Source organism: Glossina fuscipes, unplaced genomic scaffold (genome assembly GCF_014805625.2).
Source record: "Glossina fuscipes isolate IAEA_lab_2018 unplaced genomic scaffold, Yale_Gfus_2 43, whole genome shotgun sequence".
NCBI lineage: Eukaryota > Metazoa > Arthropoda > Insecta > Diptera > Glossinidae > Glossina > Glossina fuscipes.
In genome coordinates, this window is record NW_023998427.1 from 52,558 (window position 1) to 76,388 (window position 23,831).

Genomic DNA, 23,831 nt, shown 5'->3' on the forward strand with positions numbered 1-23,831 from the left:
TACTGCATGTTACATACGTCCGCATTAACTTAATATACTCTCTACCACGAATGGTGTAAGGCATAAATATTGCATTAAAAAGGCAGTTTTTGGATATTTCTCCATGCCTTTCCATTCTGCTTATCAAAGCGTTAATCTTCATCTAGGGTCACAATTCTTACTTTATGTTAACTATTTACACTTTTCTCTCTTTTTCCCTCTCGCCCTCCCTCAACCCACTCTCACAATTTTGAAAGTATAAATATTCTATTTTTGCCCACATTCAAAATGTTCGTGAACGATATTTGTAAGGAATAGAACTTACCTTGAAAATTTACGCTTAACATCTTCATTTAGGCCTTTGAATGTATGAGGAGCTAATCTGCAAGAAAAAAAACAAAAAACAAACAAACTCTCTATTAAATTAAGGAAACAAGTAAAGGAAAAAATTTTAAAGCGAAAATAGAGCATAATTGCCCGTCAATTATTAACTAAAAATCAATTGGCTTTGACTTCACTGAAAGAACGAAAGCATTCTCTTATGTTATATATGACCCTACTTCAATGCTTCAATTTCTGACCGAAGATGTAAACAGCAATTGTACCAAGAAATTGATAGAAGAGAAATATATTCCCAGCGTCCCATGTCCGCGACCATTATAATCCCTCCTATGCGTAATTCATTCATATTTTGACAAACGATTGTCTTGAATGATTAAACTCTCGGTTTGGAGAGGGATTTTCGTGGCTGACTTAAAAGTAAAACTTCTTTTCCTTTTCATTTCCAGTTGTTGTTTTACTTTATTTCTATATATTAAAGAAATTTATTATGCTTAGAATTTGCCTTGTCAGAGTTGCTAGATAAATTTACGCAGAGAGTGTTTAAATCTAGATTGCCATACATCACTTGTGGTATAAAGTATAATAAGTCAGTGCAGACGTACGCAGAAAGGCTTAAGATAGACGCATCTTTTATTATATCGATCGATTCAACATCATAATCCGAATTAATCTAAGCCTGTCTGTCCGTCTATCCATCTAAAGTCTGTCCAATTAAATTTGTGTTTAAGCTATAGGTCGCAATTTTTGAGATATTTATTGATGAAGTTTATTACAAAGATGTGTTTTGGCTCAAGGACGAACGCTATTGCGACCACTCTCTATATAACGCCCTATTCTGAAAAAAGTCGTTATATGGAAAATAATTGCAATTTAGAGGAAAGGGAAAGGGAAAGAGATTGATACTGGCAATTGGCGCAGCCTAGTAAGTTAGTTAGTGCCTTAATCAGCAAATGTTATGCGTTTACCGTCTGAACGCTTACAATGACTTCCAATGACCGAAGTAAACTCTATCGCATTAAGATTTGAACATAATACTTGAAGTTGGCATTTGAACCGTTTTTAAATATTCGGTATATGAATTAGAGATATGAAAGTATTTTCAATTCTTCAGCCAAATTTATCAGCCTTATTACGCAGATATTGAGAAAATGACGAATTAGTTTTAGCTGAGTACAATTGCTCATCGACTGTTACGTCTGCCTGGCTATTCTCAATAAATATTCCCCACACTTTCACTTTGTTCATTTTTTTTTTTGATATATTTCTGAGCTTATTTCTACACATCATTTCAAGGAACAAAAGAAGAGGCAAATCTACCATTACTTCTACTTACTAATACTAAGTAATATTTCAAAGGAAATTATTTTAGTTTTTCCAAATATACACTCGAACTGATTCGAATTGATCTAATCTATTATCTAGTGTTGAATAGGTCATGTAGAGTGCACTGTGTAACAGTTGCTTTCAATCTATATGACAAACATGTTTACATAATAGAGAGTGCGTGTAAATGTATAAGTGTGTATAAGCATCTATGGCATCTGTAGACAACTTTTGCAATCAAGTTCATTAATATTAACCCTTAGAGGACTTTTCATGGTGAAAATGATTGCACTGATGACATGAGCTTATCTAGATAGCTACTAATTTTCGTTGTTCGACACCATAAAATACGGAATGAGAACGTAATTAGCTACTTACGTATGGTCATTACGAAAGTTTTTTTTTTTTTTTTTTTTTTACAATTGATATGAAAAGGAATTGTTTTTAACCTTGGAGAACTTCATGATGCTAAGAAAAGCTTTCATTATTCTCAAAATATTTGAAAACGATTTAAAAATGTATTAAATATTTTCTCCCTCTAACTCTCTCAATGGTATCACATGTTCCTTTTCGTTGCATATTATATACATATGTATGTATGTATGTATATATGTTTACTCGTTACATTACTCTTGGACTTATTGTGCAAGTCGTTGAGATTTAGTTAAATTATTATCACGTGTCTTAAAATGTACGCACCTTTTAGGTATGTGAATAAAAAGAGATTTTTGCTTGACAATGATATTCATTCATAACAACTTCCTCTCTTAACTTTAACATAATATTATACATGAAAATCGAATATGTATTTTTATTATATATGTGTATATAAAATATTTTTGTAGCACAATTAGTAATCCTGCAGAGGTATAGCAACGCCCTTGATAATTACGACTATTCGATATGTGTATGTGTGTATGTGTGTATGTGTGTATGAATGAATGAATGAATAAATTCGATTAAAAAATCGCCTTATACTATATATCTATGAATTTTCCCATTTACATTATTATGGCCACAAAAAAAAAAAAAAACAAGCATTGCTGATTTGATTCAATTCTCTTGAGCCCGCCCTGCAAAACAATGTTCACATTTTAAATGAAAAGTCATCCTTATAAATAAAAATAAAATGTCTGATAATAAGAATCGACTCGGCATTCGATTAATTGAAAAAGACTAAACAATATAACTGTTCAGAAAAATTTCTTCATCATTGTTAAAAAAATAAAAAAATAAAAAAACAAATTAAAATTGAATTGTGATAAAAATAGAATGCAAAAGACCACGCAAAGAGGATAAACTTTTCATAATTGAAACAGAGGCAAGTGCTCAAACAAGCCCTTTTAGACTTTTTTTTCTACTCTTCAACTCAATATTTAATATCTATAATTGAATTAAGGCTGCGTAGCTTTACGCTAAAGGTTACACAATTTCTGTTAACATTTATTTCACTTAAAATGCATACATAACCATTTCAATATCACATCTAAATACTCACAGTTTAGACTTATGCAACCCTTAAGTAATTGTACAATACGTAAAAAATTTCATGAATACCTTACCTTAGTTTATGAACATTTCTAACTTTGAATATTCAACGATTTCTATTAATATTTATTTTTATTACTTGCAATTCATTTTTAATTGTTATTATTAATTATTATTATTAATTATTGTGAATTTTTATTTTTTGACTAAATTACATAACGTCTGACGGAACAAACAAAAAAAAAAAAAAATAGAAAAGAACAATTGTTTATATATATATAGCAGTGTCAATCGTTGAGCAATAAAATAACAGCAGCAATAACAGTACCAAAGAAGTTATTTCTTAACAAGGAAGACAATAAATGCAAATATGCATTTTTATAAAACATTAATTAGATGAGTTTTAAAACTTTTGAAAATATCTTTTAAAATGTGTGTTTTTTTGTTTTTTTTTTTTTTTAAATTTCTGTTTTTCTTTCTTTACTTCCACTTCCTCTGTTTTGTGTAAAAATTTGCTCGCGTGTAGTGCTCTTTACTAAAAATATACCGCAACTGATTATATGACAGCAAAATAGGAGAAAAGTTATCATATTAACCAAACTGAACCGAACCAGAGGCTTACTCTGTAGACAACAATAACAATAATAATATCATATGATTGTGCTTAAAGAGAGAGAAAAAAAAAAAAAAGAAAAGAAAAACACCTTATACATAATGTATTGATAATAAGAGAGATAATACTCTCTTTTTCTTACTCTTAATCTTATACTTATGCGTTTCGCACAACTGCAGAATGCAGGAAAGCTCCCACCGAAATAAACTTTGAACTTTCTCAAACAAAATAATTCGAATTATTTCATCACACCTATCACCTCTCTCTCTGTTCTGTTTATGCTCGTCAATACATCAAAAAAAAAAAAAAATAAATAAAAATAAATAAATAAATAAAATAAAATAAACCAAACAAATGCCGGTATCTACTGTTTTGTCATATTACGCCAACAACAGAGAGAGAAAGGCAGAGAGAGAGAGAGAGAGAGAGAGAGTGAAAAACGTAAGAGAGCAGAGTATTATAAAATTAGAGCCGCGAGAGTCGCGATAACTTGTAAGCTTGTGTTAAACAAAAGTGCAAATGGCACGTAATGCACGTAATGTGTATTATAACTAACAACATCGTCTATCTCTTCTCGCGCTCTTCGTGCGCATTCATATATTAAGTATTATTTTACTTAACCATATACAGTTTTGTCGCTATGGCGTATGAATGATGTGTTTTCAAAAAAAAAACAAAAAATGAAGAAGAAATTCTTTAGCTTTCATATAACCATATTTTATAGTTTCGTTGTAACTTTTGAAATTTCCATCGATAGCCTTGCATGTATTTGCGTCGACCATCCTTTGACAGATAAATTGAATGCATTTAAAATTTCGCATATATATCCTATGAGTAAAGAATCAATTAAATTGAAATTTAACGTAAACGAAATCTTTTCTTATGTACATATATGCAGTCAGTGATAGAAGAGCTCATCAGTCTGATGATTCAAAAATGCGATTGATGATTATAAGCAATGAAATCAAAATATTTATCAAATTTGGTACAACATATCAACAAAATATAATATATTTAATATGGAGTTAATCGTTTGCTTCAAAATTTTGAGAATCTGGTAACATTTCAAAACTCAAAGAAGTTTCGAAGAGTACGTGCGTCTGTTCTTGTCGAACAAACGCTTAAAACACTTAGGATTTTTAGGTTTTGCTTTTCCGACATAGAAAACTCTCTCTCTCTTTCTCTCGTTTTTAGTTGATTTCTGTACAATTCTCACATAATGCATATTGGATCGATATTGGCCTTCTCTCCAACACTCTTGGCCTTGCATTAAAGTGTTCGCTTAAAGGAGTATAAACTTGTCAACTTACCTCTCGGCGCTTAATGTTCTTAGGCCCATTGATGCAGTTGAAGTCACTTTCAATGTTTGTTTCAGTAATGAGTTCAACATCCCGTTACTCTGCGAACGTTTCTGTATAGGTGATGTTGATGGCGGCGTGGTCGGTGTTGCGGCAGTTATATCGACTTGTGGTATTTGAAATAACGGTATTGCATTATTATTGCATTTTACACCAGGATCCGTATAACAGCGCGGCCGTACTATCATCATATCATTGTTGATCTGATTTTTTCGATGACGCATTTTTTTGCGTGAAAGACCAAAGCATAAAGCATCTGAAGACTTAAAACGTTGTTTATTAGGTTTATAGCGATTACTGCGCGTACTTGACTCACTGGAACTAGTATTTTCACGATTTATACGAGCTGCAATGAAAGGAATCACATAAATTGAGAAAATAATTAGTTTACCTAAATACTCGCAATTATATAAATCATTTATTTCTTAGATTGATCTGGACAAGTGAAAATGATAAAATCTATTAATTGGAAAATTAAATTAAATACTTTTTTTTGAAAATGCTACGTTATGGAAAATGGAAAATGATAAAAATTTCGTTTCAAATTTTATGAAAATACGCATAGACGTCAAATTGAAGTCGTTCAATATGCGCTGCATCAGAAAGAAATTAAACAAATCGGTTACGAGCCCACATACTTACAATCACTATTAATGGCCCTTAAATCCTCTAATGACGCCAACGACATAGAACTCTCATCGAATGATACTGAACTGCGAGGTGTTAAAGATCGTCTTGAATCCTTACGCAACGATGATAGTAAATGATTATCGGTGTTAACCGTTAAATATTGCGTTGATTTGAAATTACTCATCTTAATCACTCACTGATATCATACAATTTCAACTTTGTCTTTAATAAATTATTTTAATTATTTTGTTGGCTTTTCTTTGTTTTTTTTATTTTTATTTTTATTTTTACTTTTATTTACTTATTTATTTATTTATTTTTTTTTAATTCATAAATAGTTTTTCACTTAATTAGCTTTAAATTGTTATTTTGCTTTTGGCTAAGCACAATTTAGTTGTTGTTAATCTTTTAGTTAGAAAACTGCTACTACTAGTTTGAAAATTCATTGTATACGCTGTAGTCCGTACGTCGACACAAACAGGAATATGAACGTTCAAGATCCAAAGCAACGTTCGCTCACATGAAAACATGAAAACGTAGAAAGAGAGGTGTGTCTAAAAAGATTTGGCTGGCGTGTGTGTTTATCGGAAAATCGACCCGTGAACTTGTTTGTAGCAATAGTGACAACGGCGCTTATTGTCTGTCTGCCATCTACTAATTATTATTGAATTACTCAACTAAGAGAAAAGTTAATTATAGACACTTTTTAGTTCATAATAGAAATACTATTCGTCCGTCCCATACCCATACATTCCTTCTCACCCCCTATCATTACATCAGCTCGAAAAGTATTTAAAGCAATGAATGAACGAAACTTGTTCAACATAGCAAAGTGAAATGTTCGCAATATTTGGTACTTTGTACCGAAACAAATTTTTCTTTCCTCTAATTTAAAGAAGGAACTCTTCGATACAATTCTTTATAGAATAAACTAATAGGCAACAAGAGCTAGGTACGGTATTCATCTCATTTGTTAACTTATTCTCTGAATGCAAACTCAAACGAAAAGAAGTAAGAAAATGCTTTGTACATACGCTTGAGAAGTTGAAAAAGCCCTTCGTGTGACAATTGCACTAAAAATACGAAAAACTCTGCTTGCACTAACTCGCCGATTGGCATTTATACATTTACAATTATTTACAGAATTTAAAGGTCGCAAGAGCGAACATTTACTTGTTGCGTTCGCTGATTGAAAGACACATCACAAAATGCATAAGTCATAAATTGATTTGAAATTGAACAATGGCAATATGATACAAAGTCAACTACACGTTTTCGCTAACGACGCTAACGTCTTTTTTTCTTAATTTCAATAATAATTTTTCAATTTATAAACAAACATAACTAACTATTGTGCATGAGAATTCCGTCGATCAAATGAAAATGAAAATGAAACCACGCCTTGAATAAGGATATCGCACAATATCTCGTATATAACATTCATTTAAATAGTCTGTGCCTTGCAGAAGACAGACAAGATTGCTTCATCGATTCGTCTTCTTCTTCTTCTTCTTTTTCATAGTTTAAAATGTTTGAGTTTTTCTATTCAAAGGTATCATCGTGAGCTAACACGGTTAACATCAGTTTAACACAATACATCCGCATTATTAAGGACGCTAGAAGATCTTTCTGCCGGGGATGGGCCGAATGCCGTGCTGGGAAAATGAACCTGAGCCGATCCCGTCACACTGCCAGTTGCACATTTTTTTACTTGAAATCAATCAGAACCCTCTAAAATTGAACGTGCCTCATACATATTTTCGTGTTTCTTCGCCTCCTACATTTTCTTGGTCTCTAGAAATCGCAATTTCGTCTGTAGAAGTCAATATGCTTCTTCTTGCGAACTGTGGAACGAGTAATGCAGTTGTTTTGACGCACATCAGCTACACTGCCAGTCGGACCAGCGCTCTTCAGGTGCCCACATAATAAATACCTGTTAATAGTATTATTATTTATTCTTAAAATCTTCACAATCGAAAAAATAATAAATACGATCTTGAATCTTCAGCGGAGGAAGTGCACGTTTTATTCTAATACTATATGATTCTATTCTTGAATTCATCCTAGCTTTTAATTAATTATATGCATAGGCATTATTCTCACTCAGTATGCTCAAAAATTGCAGGATATTGACGATGAAATGGAACAAGAAATTGACGAAATTGACTTCTACAAAGTTCTACGAGTCGCGTTTCACAAACTCAATAGTAGCTGATAGTCAGCGCTCCAAATATCCACAAAGAAATTTATCAATTTTCGTTTGCTTACTCTGTAGAGGATATAACTTTTTAATATCGTCTTTTAGCTTAACTTTATTTTATACAGAAAAGGAAAAACAATGTTTTAGAAAATTAAATCCCACAATGTGCAATAATTTAATAATAATAAGTTTCATAAGTGAGCTGTAATATGTACATTATGCATTACGCTTGCACAAGTTACGAAATTGTGTAAATTGTCTTAAAGTATACCGCGTAAGTGTTTAAAACTCTTTGCGCTTTGGGTTCGAATTTCATGGTCGCGGACAATTGGTCATATTAACGGCTAGAAATATTAATATTATTCATTTATTTATAATATGTATATATATATATATATACATATATATATATATATATATATATATATGTATGTATGTATGTATTTAATTATATTAAAAATGTAAAATAAATATTAATTTATTCGCAAGTATTTTCTTTTAAAGCTATATACTGTCGTGAGAGAAAGAGAATTTGCCATTAAATTACAAAATTTCGCTTATTTCAAAAAAATGTGAATTCCTTAAGAGCAACGACGGCTAAATACAACGGAAACATTTCACAAACAAATAACAGCGAATGGAAAACAAAATTTAAAATTTTTATAAAACCAAAGGACAATAACGTAAAGTAGAAAGAATAGTGTGAACGGTTAAGCGAATGAGTTTAGATATCAATACAATCCTTTCTGTAAATATTCTCTGTTGTGATAGTAATTAAAAGATGCCCACATATTCCAATATATTATCTTGTGCATTTTTTCGCAACAAGAAACTTTAAACGTGATTGCTTCTCTTTCAGAATTCGTATAAACAGCGATTACTTAAGTTTTTGATCAAAGTAAAAATAATTTTACAATAACAATATCAGCAATAATTATTATCAACCGCCTGAGTGGCCGAAGGCGATGAATCTCGACTAGCAACTCACTGGTCGTGGGTTCTCGAATCTCAAGTGCGGTAGAGTTTTTAATAAAAGCCGATAGCCTTAGATGGTAGCGCTTTAAGAGTTTAGTCTTAGAATTTATTTCTCTGGCGAAATTAATAATAATAATAATAATAATAGAAATTATTATCAAAGAAATCCTCTCAGGTATGTGGCGAAACAGAATTTCACAATTCTCTCAATAACGTAGTAATTTCTTAACTTAATTTTGCCAGTAACGGGATATAATTTGTGAGTAAATAATTGGTCGCCAAAAAGTATGCTTCGTTAAATGCATTATAATGGCAATTCTCTCATAAATCCTCTTCGCTTGGTTTGTGACTAAGATTCGCGCGCGACTAAGCAAAGACAAAAACTCTTCGTACGAGATAAGACGGAGAAGAAATGTACATTTACACATCCTATATATCAGATCGATCAGATGGAAACAAACAAAGTCAAAAAAACATGCTATGCGAACAAGAGACCGAAATAACGAAAATTGATGTAAATTATTTACTTCATTATTGATTATCTATTTACTCTTATTGCAATGTTATTGGAAAAATATTTGTTCTGTTCCTTTGTTTCAACCTCTCTCTCTCTCTATCTTTCTCTCTCTCACTGCCTCTCTCACGTTGTCTTGTAAATCTATTAAATATAAATATTGAAAGAGTGAGAACAGTCTCCGATATGGTAACCCTGTAACCCTGTTAAAGAAACATTATTTTTGTATATAACTTTTGTTGTTGTAAAGCTGATATCGTGTTTAGTTGTTGTTGCAAATTGTAATTTTTTGTTTACATTTGACATGCACGTGCGATTGTTTACATTTCAAAAAGACGATCATAAGTATTTTGTTTCTGCAAAAGCAATATCGTGTGCATTTTGTTGTTGCATTTTATGCACATGATTATTATTTACCATAATTTTTGTATGTATAATTGTTAATATTTTTATTATTATTATTAATTTTTAAAATATTTAAATAATAAACAAGCTTTTTTAATTTTTGTATTATTTTTATTCTCCTAAAAACTACAATTTTATCATCTATAACTAAACCTACAATCAAACATCATGAAGAAGGTCCGAAACTTAATAAATTAAACGCAAAAACTCGTTAATGACATTGCTAATAATTTAGATTAGCAACTGAGAAATTTTCTGAAGATTGATTCTTTGCGTGGATATAAACAATTGCAGATATATATTTAGTAGAAGACTCGCATAAAAAGGATTATTTAACATATGTCATCGAATAGCTTTGGAATTTCGATTGGATTATATTGAAAGTCATACATAAGAGAATTTCCATCGTGAGCACCTTGACGAAACTATAAATAAACTTAAGACATTGTTAATGCAAATAAGCTTGATGTGGAAGATCGTTGACGTTATTTTACCTAATACGGTTCGACATGACGAAAAGTAGGAAAAATACTTGTATGCGCTTGCTTAAGGAATTATATAATGATATAGTTTTTCTCTGCGGAGAAGGTTACAGGCTATTTACTCTTTCTAATTTTACTTCCCATCACCTTAGCATCATACCTTAGATGATATCGTTTTGCAGTCCACTACCATTGCAAATTATTTTGCGTGATGTCGCCAAAAACTTTCCATAGACTTGCATGCATTTGGGAAACTATTATTACATTCATCGATTTATATATATATATATATATATATATATATATCAGCAAAATGTCTTGTATAGAAAAAGAGAATTTGCGCCAATGAACGTAGAGTAAGACAACATTCTGACCTAATTGGGATAACAATCTCTCGGTCCTTCGGCGGTGAACGCTTTGGATATTCTTGCCTGATAGGTTCTAGCTTTTTCTGTTCCGGTGCTTTCAAGCATCGCTTGCCTTCAGTATGTATTATCATCACAATGCGACTCATAGGCCTTTTCACAAGTGTACAAGCTTTTCTGAAAAATCTTCATAATGGTCGCAATAGATTTATGGGACGCAAGATGGCCTAAGCTAATCATCAGCGAGAAAAGTGCCATCCGGATATTTTGTTTTTATAACTTATCACGAAAAATTAAAGTTTTCGATAAGTTGAAACAAAGACGGAGGTGTTTCCTTTAATCAGACGTGCGCAATCAGCGGCCCGCTTCAAAGTTTCAAATAATTCAATTTGCCCGCATATAGCAATGTTACAAATGGATTGTTCTTGTCGTCACGATCGGTTCTGCTATGCAGCTATCAAATATAGGCTTTCTTCCTCATTAGGCCTTAATGTGAAAAAATTTAGTAGTTGAACGTTATTCTGGCTTCCCATCGTGATATGAAAATTGAAATTTTCAAAAAGAAAGGGATGAAGAAAAGATGTTATCAGCACTAAGAAAGTATGCATAGAATCTAAATTTCCTTACAACTTTCTATCGTTAATGAGGGCAGTTTGAAAGATGACTGACTTTTACGTCGCTTCACCTTGATTATCATTTAAAAAATTCTGTCATTACTACTACGATTGTTCGGGCAAAAAAGTTTTTTATATTTAGTAGAATTTTCTAAGCGAAATCGTTGAAAAATATTATCCCATCCTATCTCAACTTCCTGTACTCATTCAGTATCCTAAACCGCTATGTTTATATCTGTTTGTTTAGGATCATATCGTATAGGTAGTTAAATCCAGTCATAACCAAGCTATGAATATAGACTGATTTCATATGATTTGCTTGTAGAGGGTGATGAAAATGGTGGAAAGGGGCCGAAGAATATTCAAGTTATTGGATATATTCAGTTATCCAGATTTATTACATTCAATGTTCAACTAAGAGCATATTATGTTTTCGCAGGTGTATGCAATGCTCAGAAGAGCTTAAGATAGACTCACACTTTATTACCTTGGGTTGTCTGTCCGTCTGTCTAAGTAATGTCTGTGTGCATGTTTAAACTAAATGTTGCCAATTTTGCCGATATTTCGATGAAATTTGGCACATACGGCGAAAATCTTTTGGAAATGGGTTGCGTTTCCCTTGTTTTGCTAGCACCATATATATATAAAAGCGTTTATTAAACATTTTTCACTTTTTATAACTTTCTTCATATATTAAGAGAGATAGAAATAAATAAATAGAGAGATAGATAGAGAGAGAGAGAGAGAGAGAGAGAGAGAGAAAGAGAGAGAGAAAGAGAGAGAGAGAGATAGAGAAAGAGAGAGAGAGAGCAAGAAAGAAAGAAAGAGAAAGGCAGACAGACAGACAGACAGATAGACAGGAAGCGAGAGAGAGTGTTGTGAAACGGAAGGAAAGATTCTTCGAATCCCTTTAGGATAAATGTTCTTACATGGCATGCGGGTTAATTTTTTGCATCTGATAATGACAACTACCATCAACTAACACAGAGTGTAAATTTGTTTTAATAAGTTTGGGCTATATATGGTTATATTTGGAAACAAAGCTATTACACGATGATTATCATGAGTCGTAACAAGGCCTTTGCTTTATTAACACACAGCCAGACAGAATTTCTTGGTTGAATGTGTCGTTGTGCCGTCATCTTAACGCATAGCTGGCATACATACACAACCATGCAATGGCAATTATTTACGGTGAAGCATTGGCGGTGTTTGCTTTAATTGTGGGCGTATTATCAGAATGATATAAAGATCAGTTTTTGAAAAGGGATTTTAAAACCTTAAGTGAAAAATTATATGTTTTCGCATTTTTCAGCACCTTATCATCATCGTCATTATTAGGTTGACATTTTAGTTGAAAGCGGTTGTTAATTTAAATATTATTCTATTTCGCTTTCTCCTATTCTCATTTTCTCATTTTCAATTCAATTTGCTTTCATTTCATTTCACTTCATTTTTAATAATGATTAGTTTGCTTAAAATATTAACTGTCGTTATTGTTTTAAGTATGATTGATTGTCTTGAGTATGCAAAATATGCATATTCATTATTATTATTATTGTTGTTGCGTTTCTTTCTTTAGCGATTGCAATAACAATCATTTCAGTTAGGGTTAAGTTTCCTATAAAAAGTTTCATGTTTTTATTGATTTTCGCCATTTCGAGTTATCGAGTAATTTATTAAACAGTTGACTTACGCGTCTTTCGAACGTACCTTCCTTCCGTCGTTACGTTAAGAAGGGTAAAAATGTTTGGCAAAATATCGAATAATCTTATTATCGTGTGCTTGGTGTTTGTGTGCCTTGATAAGTCAGCTAATGTTCATGGCGGTGTAAGTGAAACAATCAATCAAAACTCAAATAAAAATGAAAGAACAAATAATAACGAAACAAATTGCATGAAGCATTAGGATAGTAGAAGAAGATACTGACTCTGCAAGATCAAGAACAAGCTGCAATTTTGATTAGTCTATCCTTTACGTAATCGAATCAATTGCAATCATTTTTGTGTTTTTATATATTTGAAACGAAGGCATTGTCCATAAGAAAGCGAAAATATACCTACATACCTATATGCCTATTAACCACTCTAGGTGACTTCATAACGACTTCTCTTAAAATGAATCGTTGCCACGTTGACAAGTGGTGCAAGGTAAATAGGATTTTCTTTTTCATCATTAGTCCGCAAATCTATTTCTTTGAAGCTTTTCGAATAGCACAACGAACGAATCGCTCAGCCAGAAGCATGATAAATCTCTTACAATCATTGGTCATTGGTCATTGGTCATACGTTGTCTAATATTTGGAATTTTTAAATTAGATAATCAAGTCAAGCTTTTCTCTGCATTGTATCCTTACCAGGATATTTAAAAAAAAAAAAAATAATAATAAAAATAAAAAACTATCAGTTATACGATTCATTTTTGATATCTTGAACTCAGCTTGAATGAAATGAATAAAAAAATGTCCTGCTGTCCCAGCTGTCTATTTGTTAATCTATGTCTCGATCTTTTCGTTCCAAGTATTGTTCTTCAATTTTTATCATTGCACTCTCTATACTCTTTGTAGTTTAGCTAATAATGGCAACGCGATTCCTGCTTACATATACGAAAAATGTATCAATTGTTGTTGTGTTCTTTGCAGCAAGAAATTAAACATTGCTTTGCGTGCATTTCACTCAAGTATTCAATTCGAGTATAAGCTTTTATGCTTATATCCCTGTTTTTTAACGCTATTTACCTGGTAATGCAATATGAAGAATACGTCGCTTGGCATAAGCACAGATTTTGTTTGTCCAGCCTATCTATCTGTTTCTCTGATGCTTGTGCGTGAATCCCGGATTGAAGCATCTCTATGGCGATTTCATTTCAGAATAACATATCTTGAAAATTCCATTTAAAGGTCATTTGATAGAAGAGCGTATTTAAAAGTCCGTTATATCTACCGTGACCGAAATGCCTTTAATGTCGTTTGACAAGTCAAGTATGTTTTCTTTTTAAATTTCTAATAACGAAATGGTATCAATTGATTGACTCAAGGGCGACAACAGGCATAAACATAGCTCGTATAAATAGCTAATGACGGCGTCTGAGCGTTCAGCGCAAAAAATGGTCTCGATAAGCCAGTTGACAGGGTGACAAGTACTGGTGTCCCAAATCTAGTAAAGGAATAAATTATCAACAAATTTTGTACGTTTATCGAATGATGGATTTTTAAGATTCATGGGTTTCCGTAGTTTTCACCTAATTCTTATTGAATACTAGGTTGAAAAAAAAAAAAATCCACAAATAGCTCTTCTTTCTCTCCTCCCACCAATTCATTCCGGCTTTTAAGGGTGAATTGAATACCCTTTACCTTGACGATCTCTTAGGTGACATCAATATCGAGGATGAAGTCCTTTCATTAAGGTTTTTCTTTTTGCTTCGTTCAATAGTCTTATTAGGCAAAGTCTACGGTTCGCCGTCCTTTGATAAAGTTTCAGCTCAGTTCAAATGCCGGTTCAAGAAGAAGAAGAATAAGAAAAAGAAGAAGAAGAAGACTTCAACACCACTTTATTAAGATTGTTTAATGGTATTTTCCCGGGTTTTTCGAAAATTTTAGGCTACCGAAGAACAGATGAGATCCGCTGCAAATTTGATGCGCGATGTTTGTTTGCCGAAATTTCCAAAAGTGAACAAAGGTAACTAACTAATTAGGCGAATGAATGAATCACTTTAAGAAACAAGTTGATTAGCATTTTCTTAAATAGAGACGGCGGATGAGATACGTAATGGTAATCTACCTGATAACAAGGATGCAAAATGTTATATAAATTGTATTATGGAAATGATGCAAACGGTACGCTCAACAATTTTGTTATCGATTTTGATCGGATAGATAATAATTTTTTCTTATTTGTATTTTGCGGCGTACGTGATATGGGATAGATGAAGAAGGGCAAGTTCCTTTATGAAGGCGCTTTAAAGCAAGTAGATTTATTAATGCCCGATTCATATAAAGATGAGTATCGTCCAGGTTTGGCTAAATGCAAAGATTCCGCAAATGGTATCAAGAATAATTGTGATGCAGCCTATGCCGTTTTGACTTGTTTGCGTTCGGAGATCACAAAATTCGTTTTCCCTTAAATTTTCTCTTATATTTTTCATTGTTCTTATTCTTTTTTCTTTTTAATGTTTTATTTTATATTTTAAATAAAAAATCACTTAATGTTAAATAAAATAAATATGTAAATTACTTCATTAGCGAAATGATAGCATTTCTAATCGGGAAAACCAATAACAAGAAAGGGGGGAGGGCAGCTTATTGAATAATTGAAAGGCGTTTACATGATTTACGGCGAATTTTGAAATTGAAAAATAAATTTTTTTTTTTTTTTTTTTTTTTTTTTCTTTTATAAATGTGCAATCATGCATCGTGCATCTAATGACCTGCATGCTGTACTTTAATATTAATTTCCATTAATTTGATGCATGAATGATATCATAAATTATATGCATGCGTGTCATTTACAAACATTATATAATTGATTGTGCTTTCAATATTAGTTTATATCTGATACAAGCGAGAGCACGAAACTTTTGCAAAAACAAGGGCACATTACGATCGAGCTTAGGCGTCGAACTTTCATACATTTTCCTCGAGAATCGCTATAACAATATATATATATATATATATATATATATCAGATAATCATCTAAATAAAGGGGCCAATCGAAACCCCATATGCCCTGTCAAGATGACTTTAACCACTCGCCTCAATCCGCTACGTTAGATAAAAAAATAAAAAATAAAAAAATACTCATCTTTAGTCGAATCTCATAATAGACGGCACTATCTTATCTTATTGGCATTGTCCAAGACGCATCTAATTTTCTAAAGATAGTTGACCAGCACTACAAACAATTTAATTGCATTTAATGCAAAAAGTTCATCTTGCATCCGAGTTTTGTGTCTTTTTGTTTTGTATTGTTTACATTTGAAATTCTTTAACTGAAAGAACAATTGCTTATAAGGTTTGCCAGTGTTTGGCGATATGTTGCTTTAGAAATTTGTAAATATCCTACTCCCAGCTGATACTACCGAAAATAGAGTAGCAGGCTGCGCCTGATACAGTTGCACGATTATTGTTAACAGGAAAATGGTTGCAAGATACGAAAAACCATTATATGAATGAATTTTCCAAAAGAATGATGATTGGCTTCATATTGTCAAATCTGGAAATCAGGAAATGCTCCCTTCATCGTACCGATGGCATATTTTCTGTTTTAGCAACGCTTGCTGAGCGTCTAATAAGGGTATCCAGAAATTTGCCTGAAAGGATCAAGTACCTCGTCCTTCATATTCTTTACAAGCGTGAAACCAATAACAAAGCTTTGAACGATACATTTCCGCCATACCATCCTCTTGAAGTCAGCCCCTTCTTCGTTCATAAAAACGCTGGCATTAATTTATCCACACCCGATATACGAAAAAGCTACAAACAATTAAAATTTCCAGTTCGTTAGAGCTAAGCCGGCAGAGAGCATAGTCGTGTTGAGCATTAAGCTCCGGACTTAATTAAAGTTAAAAATAACGAGTAAGAAAATTAGTTACCTTCGTGATCCTGTCCTAGAGGTGCGGACTTTGAAAAGTTTCATTCACTTTCAAATTCTTTTGCAAATTTGTTGACGATTTGTTCATTTTCGCTAATGCGCTAGAGAATGCTTATCACAGATACTACACAATTGCACAGACGGACAGGCTTTTAGGGGATGTTTGAAGGGTTTTGGCAAAAAAAAAAAAGGAAATGCAACACTATGTTATTGGGTTGATGTGGTCAATTGTTTTGTTTTTTCTTTTGTTTTTGCAATATTGTTCGGTAGGTGTCGATTACACCATCGCCCATAGCATAGGCATTTCATAGTTTAAGTGTATTAAGCAAAAAACCAATTTTTTTTATTCCTTTTGAAAAGCAGAGGTGTTCTCAATTTACGTGATACCGTAAGCGTGTCCCCACCAATACCAAGCTGCGTGGAGGGACTTTCAATCTTTCTGCCCAATTTAAACTCAACTGCTTCATATTTACACAAGAATCGTCACAAGAATATTCTCAATAGACATCATACAGACGGACAGACAAATATGCTTGTGTGATATTGGAAATTCCCTTCCGGGCGTTATGGGCAAATGTATTGATAAAATGCCTACGCCCCGATCCGTAGGCGATGGACATAAACAATGGGATGCTGCCTAACGGGAAATGCTTATGTTAATGCAAAGGCACGCTATTTTCGTTAAAGATCTTGTATTACGTGGACTTTAATATTGAAATTGTTGTAATTGGGGACTTGTAATGTTATTTTAGACATGTTAACGATGTTCAGTTACTGATTAAGTATTAGGTCATATTGAAAAGTGTTCGCAGTTTTTTCCGCGCTTTCAAACTCCTTTTTGTAATCTGCCCTTTTGTCCGCTATTTGCTGGCAGCTTTTTTCCTGATCTTGCCAAACCAGTTCAAAAAGGTCATCGGCTTTTTCAGTAATTGCGAGATGCATTTTTCAAATCGAAATTTCCATAATGGAATATGGCAAACCATTTGTGGGTCGTTCGTTCACTCACAGCATTCTCACCGTACACTTCATTAGGTTTTTTTTTTTTGTTTTCTTTGCAGCGTTTTCAACTTTTTTTTTTTTTTTTTATAGTAAAAAATCATCACATAGCGTATTTCTTCAGTTATTTCACTGATTTTCAAATCAATAAAGGTTACTACACAAAAAAATATTTAAGTGAGGCATCAACACTAACCCTAACTGGAAAAAATTGCGAAGAATTTTCAATATGACCTAACATATTATTAAGCTTTTATAAAAAGAAAATTGAACAATTAATTAAATAAAATGTAAATCACACGATGACTACATGCATATACACACTCACGCTCATAATAATGTTAGTATGTCGTAATATTGGTCGACTGCTCGTATATCTTACTGATGTAATGGCCTTCTTCAATTGATCGACACTTCGTCTTCAGATAAATAGACTTAGCCAGTCTTCGATAATGGCCTTTCTTTTCTCTACTCTCAGGTAAACACAAAATTTCATCTTAACAAATTATCTTCTAGTCTGACTGTTCGCAGCAATTCTGCTTACAATTATCTGCCGTTCTTGTCTTTATTTCTTTCGGGAATCTTTCCAAGATTTGATTACTTCTCATTATTGATACCATTACGAGACCGCTCTTATTGATATATTTGAAAGATAGTCTAATAAATTGTTTGTTGTGTCGCAATTTAGTTGTCAATGTAAGAGTTCTCCAAATCTAACCTGGCGTCATCGTCGCGTCTGCTACGTGCACGTAGCACGGTAAAGAATAGAAATCGAAATTTCGAAGAAAAAAGACTTCAAGGTATGAAATTGGGTAAACCAATTGTAGATAATGCTTAAATGACAGATACCCTCAACTAGCTGAGTTGATCGGAAGTGCTCGGGAAATATTCATATGCAGGATTTTTCGTAATCGTTAGAGAGATCGTAAAGCTACCTTTAATGGCGCTGCCGTAAGAATTAGAACAATAGCGTTTTTGCTATTTTCTCCGAATGCTCAGTTACAGGAAACAAGGCTAACTATAGTATACGCCAATTAGCCGCGATCAACGTGTATAAATGCATTGCGCTTGTCTGCCCGTTTATTAAAATCTTGACTATGCCCGCAAAACTTTTCGATCTCTAATACAAACTTTCCTTATCACAGACAATTCGCAATAATTCATATGTGTATGTGAGATTTTTGCGTATGTACTGCATATGAATGTGACATTTAATGTAATGTTAAGCCACCTATGAAGCAGTAGTTGTAACTGATTTATTATTATTACTATCATTATTATCTTCGTTTTACGATATGTGCTATATATCGTATAGAGTTCCTCTATCTCATTCTATCTTGCTGTTAAATATCGTATATGAACTAATTATCGATCGAGACCGAATATAGGTAACTTCTTCTTGGTTTTTCAATTCTTTAGCATAGTATTGCGGTTCTATCGGGAAAATATTTCAATGGGTATGTATTATATAATTGCAGGGCTGTAGGCATAAGCATTTAATATTATAACTCGGTAACATAACGCAGCATATATGGACAGACTGCAAATTAAGTTATTAATTATAACATTTTCGCTAATTAAGCGCTAATTATTTTATTTATTTATTTTGTTTTAAATTAATTTAATTGAAAATTAAGAATTTAAAATCACCTTCTAGAATATTATATAAAATATTGAGTTTCGCGCCGATACCAACCTATACTGTGCGTATCATACAAGAGTGTAAGGCGCTTTATTTTACGATATCACAATTCGACCAAAGCGATAAAGTTTCATGGATTTATAAAATCACGCAAGTATCACGCATTTAGTTAAAAAAAGTTCATTAAAAAAAAAAAAATAAAAGAAAACTGTTTTCGAATTTTGATGAAAAAAATGCCAGGAAATTTTCCCTTGATCTAATACTTCGTTTCGTAGTGGACAGATGGACATATTTCGCTATTCCTATAACATAACTATGAGTATGAATGAATCATTTAACCTTTGTTATCTATTTCTAGAGTTTAGATATAATGCCAAACTTGTTATCATCGATAATAAATAATCATGTGCAGCTAATAACTGCAATAACTACTTTAGAGACGTGAGCGCAGCCAGCTTATATTAGGTGTTCATCAAAAATGTTGCTCAGTAATCTCTACAGATAAAAATGATAAATAAATGGGAAATATCAGTGTACAGTTTTTCACTTAATACTATTGATTTATTCAATTCTTCTTCTTCCAAATTGATTGAACTAATAACAATCGAATACGATAAAGGGATTGCTTTGGAATGGCTTTCATTATGCCAGGGTCAAGTTATTAAAAATTAAATTTCGTAAGGTAAAAAAATCTGAAACGAGTGCAAAGGTTTTTTTTTCCAAATTTACCAAATCACAAAGCTACCAAAGGACATGACTCTTTCAGTTATGATATGATTTCTACATATATTGTGTCTGTCATTTTAGGCTTGGCGCAACTTTTCGCCTATCAACATACAATTGTCATTTCGATGACATTTGTGATATGACATTTACGAAATTTTCCAAATATATTCGAATGAACAAGGAGATGTCCTTCTAAGAATTGGTGCTTGTTTGGTTTGGTTTGTTCGAAAACGTAAATTGTCGTATTCGCGGCTGTGAAACTCAAGACGAATGATCGAATAACTTCGTTAAATACAGTGGGTAAGTGTTTGGTGTGTTTTATAGTTCGTTCACGTTTAATCGGACTCTAATTACACTAAAATGCAGCTAGTATAACCGTTACATAGAATGGAACGACTGCTAGCGAATGATCGTGACGGGCTTTTGTTTTTTGATTTCAAATAAGACAGCGTCTAATGCATGTGACAGATCACGTGACACAAAGACCTTATCGCGTTGAAGGATTGTATGCAGACGACTCTTTCTAAGTTCGCCAAAGAGTTCGTCCGAAAACTAACTAATTTAGGTAAAGCAATATTAAATTGCCAAGCTACAAATGACGTATGATATTTAGAGTTAAGTCCTTATGTGATAAGAACCCTATTCTATAAACGATGAAGCAAAAAGGTTTTGCAAAAGTTTTATTTCACCGAAGATACTTGTCGATCCATATATTTGTTCATGCTTTCCGTTACAAGTTTCAATTTACATTTCCGTTATATTAACATGAAGTCAAAAAAAAAAAAAAAAAGAAAGAAAGATATCTGATGAGATATTTACAAGCGTGACATGGATTTGTTTGTAATAAACAGGAAATTCAAAAATAAAAAACAAAAAGAAAGAAGCAAATAATTTTTTTCTAAATATGCTTTCTATCTATAAAATGGACTGAAAATTTAAATAATTTCCCATAAGAAAGTTGAACGTGTTTGAAAATCAATTGCCGGACAATGAAATTTGAAAAGTTAATATAGAAAAAATTGAAACTAAAAAAAAAAAATTTTTTTTTTTTTTAAAATTTCCCGAAAACATTTCGTTTTTCTTTGTAATAAATTTTTGCGATAAAGTGTTGACATTAAGTGCGAAAATATCAAGGCGATAAAAGTGATGATGAAATATTTCGAAATTTTTGTTTTATTCGCTTTATTTAGCATTACAATGGTGGTAACAAATGTAAGAATATCTGTATTAACTAAGCATATACATGTATATATATATATATATATATATATATATATATATATATAGAAAGGCTTTTAAGATGGAGTGTTTTGTGTTTCGCAGGCCGAGGACGATGACGAAAACGAAATTGGGATGACTTTGGATGAGTTGGCCGATGCTTTGGAATCATTTGCGGAGGACTGCGAACCCAAGCCTGAGAGAGGTCAGTATTGCATATTAAGCATTGCTTATTATATATTTGTCCATCCAGCATGAAAACAATTTTTCTTAATGTCCTTTAAGCATATAAACCACAGCCATTGTTTACTCTATGACGACAAGGCGGACAGCTCTTCACGACAAGCATTCGACGTTAATTATCTGATTTGTGAAAATCGCTTAAATTTTATGCAAACATATTGTGCATCAGATTTGAAAATATTTCACATTTTCATCGTTTACAATTTTCGGTCCACTATCGGCGGTTGGGGCTTATGGATTTCATAAATTTTTAATCAGTTTTTATTTAGCTGAATTTCAAAACAATTTCAAAACAAAGTGTATAGATTTGAAGCTTTGCATTCGCTGTAGAAGCAAGGTGGGCAGTACCATAGAAAATGTCCTGCTGCTTACAGACATGATCATCCGCTTGCTCGTCTACGTGTGGCATACTATTAAAATGCCTATGAAAGCTACAGAATATGATAAGATATACAAGGTACACATGGTTAGGTGCTATCCGCGAGCCTATTTCGGCCACGAAAACTTTGCATTGTTAAGGAATTCTGATCGATTGTAAACTAACCAAGTAAAAAACTTATATCCGCTCATGACCGAATCTTTTATACCCGTCACTGTTATCCTAAAAAAGGCAGAAGGAGTAAAGCAAATCAATTTTGGATATAGAGAAAAAACCAGGCGTGGTCAATTTTTGTTTTAAGTATGCACAGCTACTACATCATTGCCCATAGAATATACGTGCAAGTCTTTGTACATTTGTCAGCTAGATTTCATGAGTAAGGAGGAAAAAATCAATAGTTTATCCCTTTTGAAAAACAGGGATGATCTTACCCTACGGAGTGCAGTAGACGTATCCTTCGAGCAATTTGACCCATTTTCATTATCAATCTGCGTGCAAGAATTTTTAATGTTTCTGCCAAATTTGAAGTCGATAGCTCCTTTTAGCCTGGGACCAGGGGAATGTTTTCAACCGATCATGAATCACGAACTGATCATGAATATATACATGAATATAGGGTCTTCGAAGTTTCCTTTTGGGCGTGGCAAACATTCTCGGCAAAATGTTTTTATTCCTCATCCTTCGGTAATGGATATAAAAAGTTATTTTTATGTTCTTGAAAATCTCGTCTCCTAAAAGTATGCACATCTTATACATATTTAGAAATTATTTTTTTAAATATTTAAAATTTCGAAAATACATTATTGGAATCGAATTCCTTTCTGCGGGTTTATGAGACCGTTTTTGTATGGATAAAGAACTTTCATTTACTTCAGTGTTTATTACTCCCTCTCTCTCTCTCTCTCTCTCTCTCTCTCTCTCTTGCAGATCATATTAAACAGTTATTAACTAATGACGAGAATCCTCATGAGAATTCGAAATGTTTCCGTCGCTGTTTAATGGAACAATTTGAGTTGGTAAGCGTAATAAGTAATACTATCTCTACCAGGTCTAATTTTTGATCTTGTATTCACTTCTAGATCGACGAGGGTCAGTCACAAATGAATAAAGATAAAGTTGTCGATATGATGGGTATGATGTATGCAGATAATAAGGAAGCAATGGAAGAAATTGTCGATCATTGCAATACGAAAAATGGAGCCACTACTGAAAAGTATGATCTTAACAATTTTGTTTTTTTGTTTTTTTGTTTTTTTTTTGCAAAATAACAAATTTCATGAAAACATTTTACTTTCTAGATGCGAAAATGCCCATCAGCATGGTATGTGCATTTTGAGCCAGCTCAAGGAGAAGGGCTTTAAGGTACCCGAAGTCAAGGAATGATTTCCAAAATTCATACGCTCATACGCCCTATTAAATTAAGTAACGATGTGTTTGGCGTTCTCCACGCTTTGCATTAGTATCATCATTCTTGTCGTGGCAGTTTTCCACTCTTAAAAATTCTTCTTAAAATGATTTACTTTAGGTGTAATCTTTGCTGGGATTTAGTCCGTGGCCTTCTTTAAAAATTATTTATTAAGTTAGTTAATATATTAAATAATGTGAATAAAGATTTTCCTTTCTTATGGTGTGGTAATGAATGGTTTACATAACATCTACAGATGATTTCTAATATCAGCATCAGCTCTAAACTGATTTCTTAATGAGAAGGAAAATTGGATTATCTTCTTACTGAAGATTTCAGACCTTA

General features: G+C 32.6%; 3 protein-coding genes across 3 annotated transcripts in view; 2 read left to right on the forward strand and 1 right to left on the reverse strand.

Moving 5' to 3' along the window:
- Positions 1–6,001, reverse strand: part of LOC119637209 (flocculation protein FLO11-like) — a 43,108-nt gene extending 37,107 nt beyond the window's left edge. The window contains exons 1-3 of the mRNA XM_038033070.1: positions 5,746–6,001; positions 5,056–5,449; positions 305–361 (exon numbers count right to left, since the gene is read on the reverse strand). Coding sequence (XP_037888998.1) covers positions 305–361; positions 5,056–5,449; positions 5,746–5,917 — 623 coding nt within the window. The 5' untranslated portion in view covers positions 5,918–6,001. The remainder of the gene's footprint in view (positions 1–304; positions 362–5,055; positions 5,450–5,745) is intronic.
- Positions 6,002–12,951: 6,950 nt separating this feature from the next.
- On the forward strand, positions 12,952–15,453 carry LOC119637245 (general odorant-binding protein 19a). Its single transcript, XM_038033117.1, has 4 exons — positions 12,952–13,118; positions 14,887–14,965; positions 15,035–15,123; positions 15,213–15,453. Exons 1-4 carry the CDS (start codon positions 13,035–13,037, stop codon positions 15,408–15,410), a joined length of 450 nt encoding a protein of 149 aa, XP_037889045.1. The 5' UTR covers positions 12,952–13,034; the 3' UTR covers positions 15,411–15,453.
- Positions 15,454–21,276: 5,823 nt separating this feature from the next.
- Positions 21,277–23,666, forward strand: LOC119637244 (general odorant-binding protein 19d). The gene is made up of 5 exons (XM_038033116.1): positions 21,277–21,453; positions 21,565–21,664; positions 23,009–23,097; positions 23,161–23,294; positions 23,380–23,666. The coding sequence occupies exons 1-5, from the start codon at positions 21,388–21,390 to the stop codon at positions 23,462–23,464; spliced, it is 474 nt and encodes a 157-aa protein (XP_037889044.1). The 5' UTR covers positions 21,277–21,387; the 3' UTR covers positions 23,465–23,666.
- The last annotated feature ends 165 nt before the right edge of the window (positions 23,667–23,831 follow it).

Bases quoted from the DNA above. Each gene is read 5' to 3' on its own strand.
- LOC119637245 (XM_038033117.1), top strand. From the start codon at position 13,035: ATGTTTGGCAAAATATCGAATAATCTTATTATCGTGTGCTTGGTGTTT. The intron at 13,119-14,886 runs GTAAGTGAAACA...CGAAAATTTTAG, and splicing joins CAGCTAATGTTCATGGCGGT to GCTACCGAAGAACAGATGAG. The intron at 14,966-15,034 runs GTAACTAACTAA...TTTCTTAAATAG, and splicing joins ATTTCCAAAAGTGAACAAAG to AGACGGCGGATGAGATACGT.
- LOC119637244 (XM_038033116.1), top strand. From the start codon at position 21,388: ATGATGAAATATTTCGAAATTTTTGTTTTATTCGCTTTATTTAGCATT. The intron at 21,665-23,008 runs GTCAGTATTGCA...TCTCTCTTGCAG, and splicing joins CGAACCCAAGCCTGAGAGAG to ATCATATTAAACAGTTATTA. The intron at 23,295-23,379 runs GTATGATCTTAA...TTTACTTTCTAG, and splicing joins AATGGAGCCACTACTGAAAA to ATGCGAAAATGCCCATCAGC.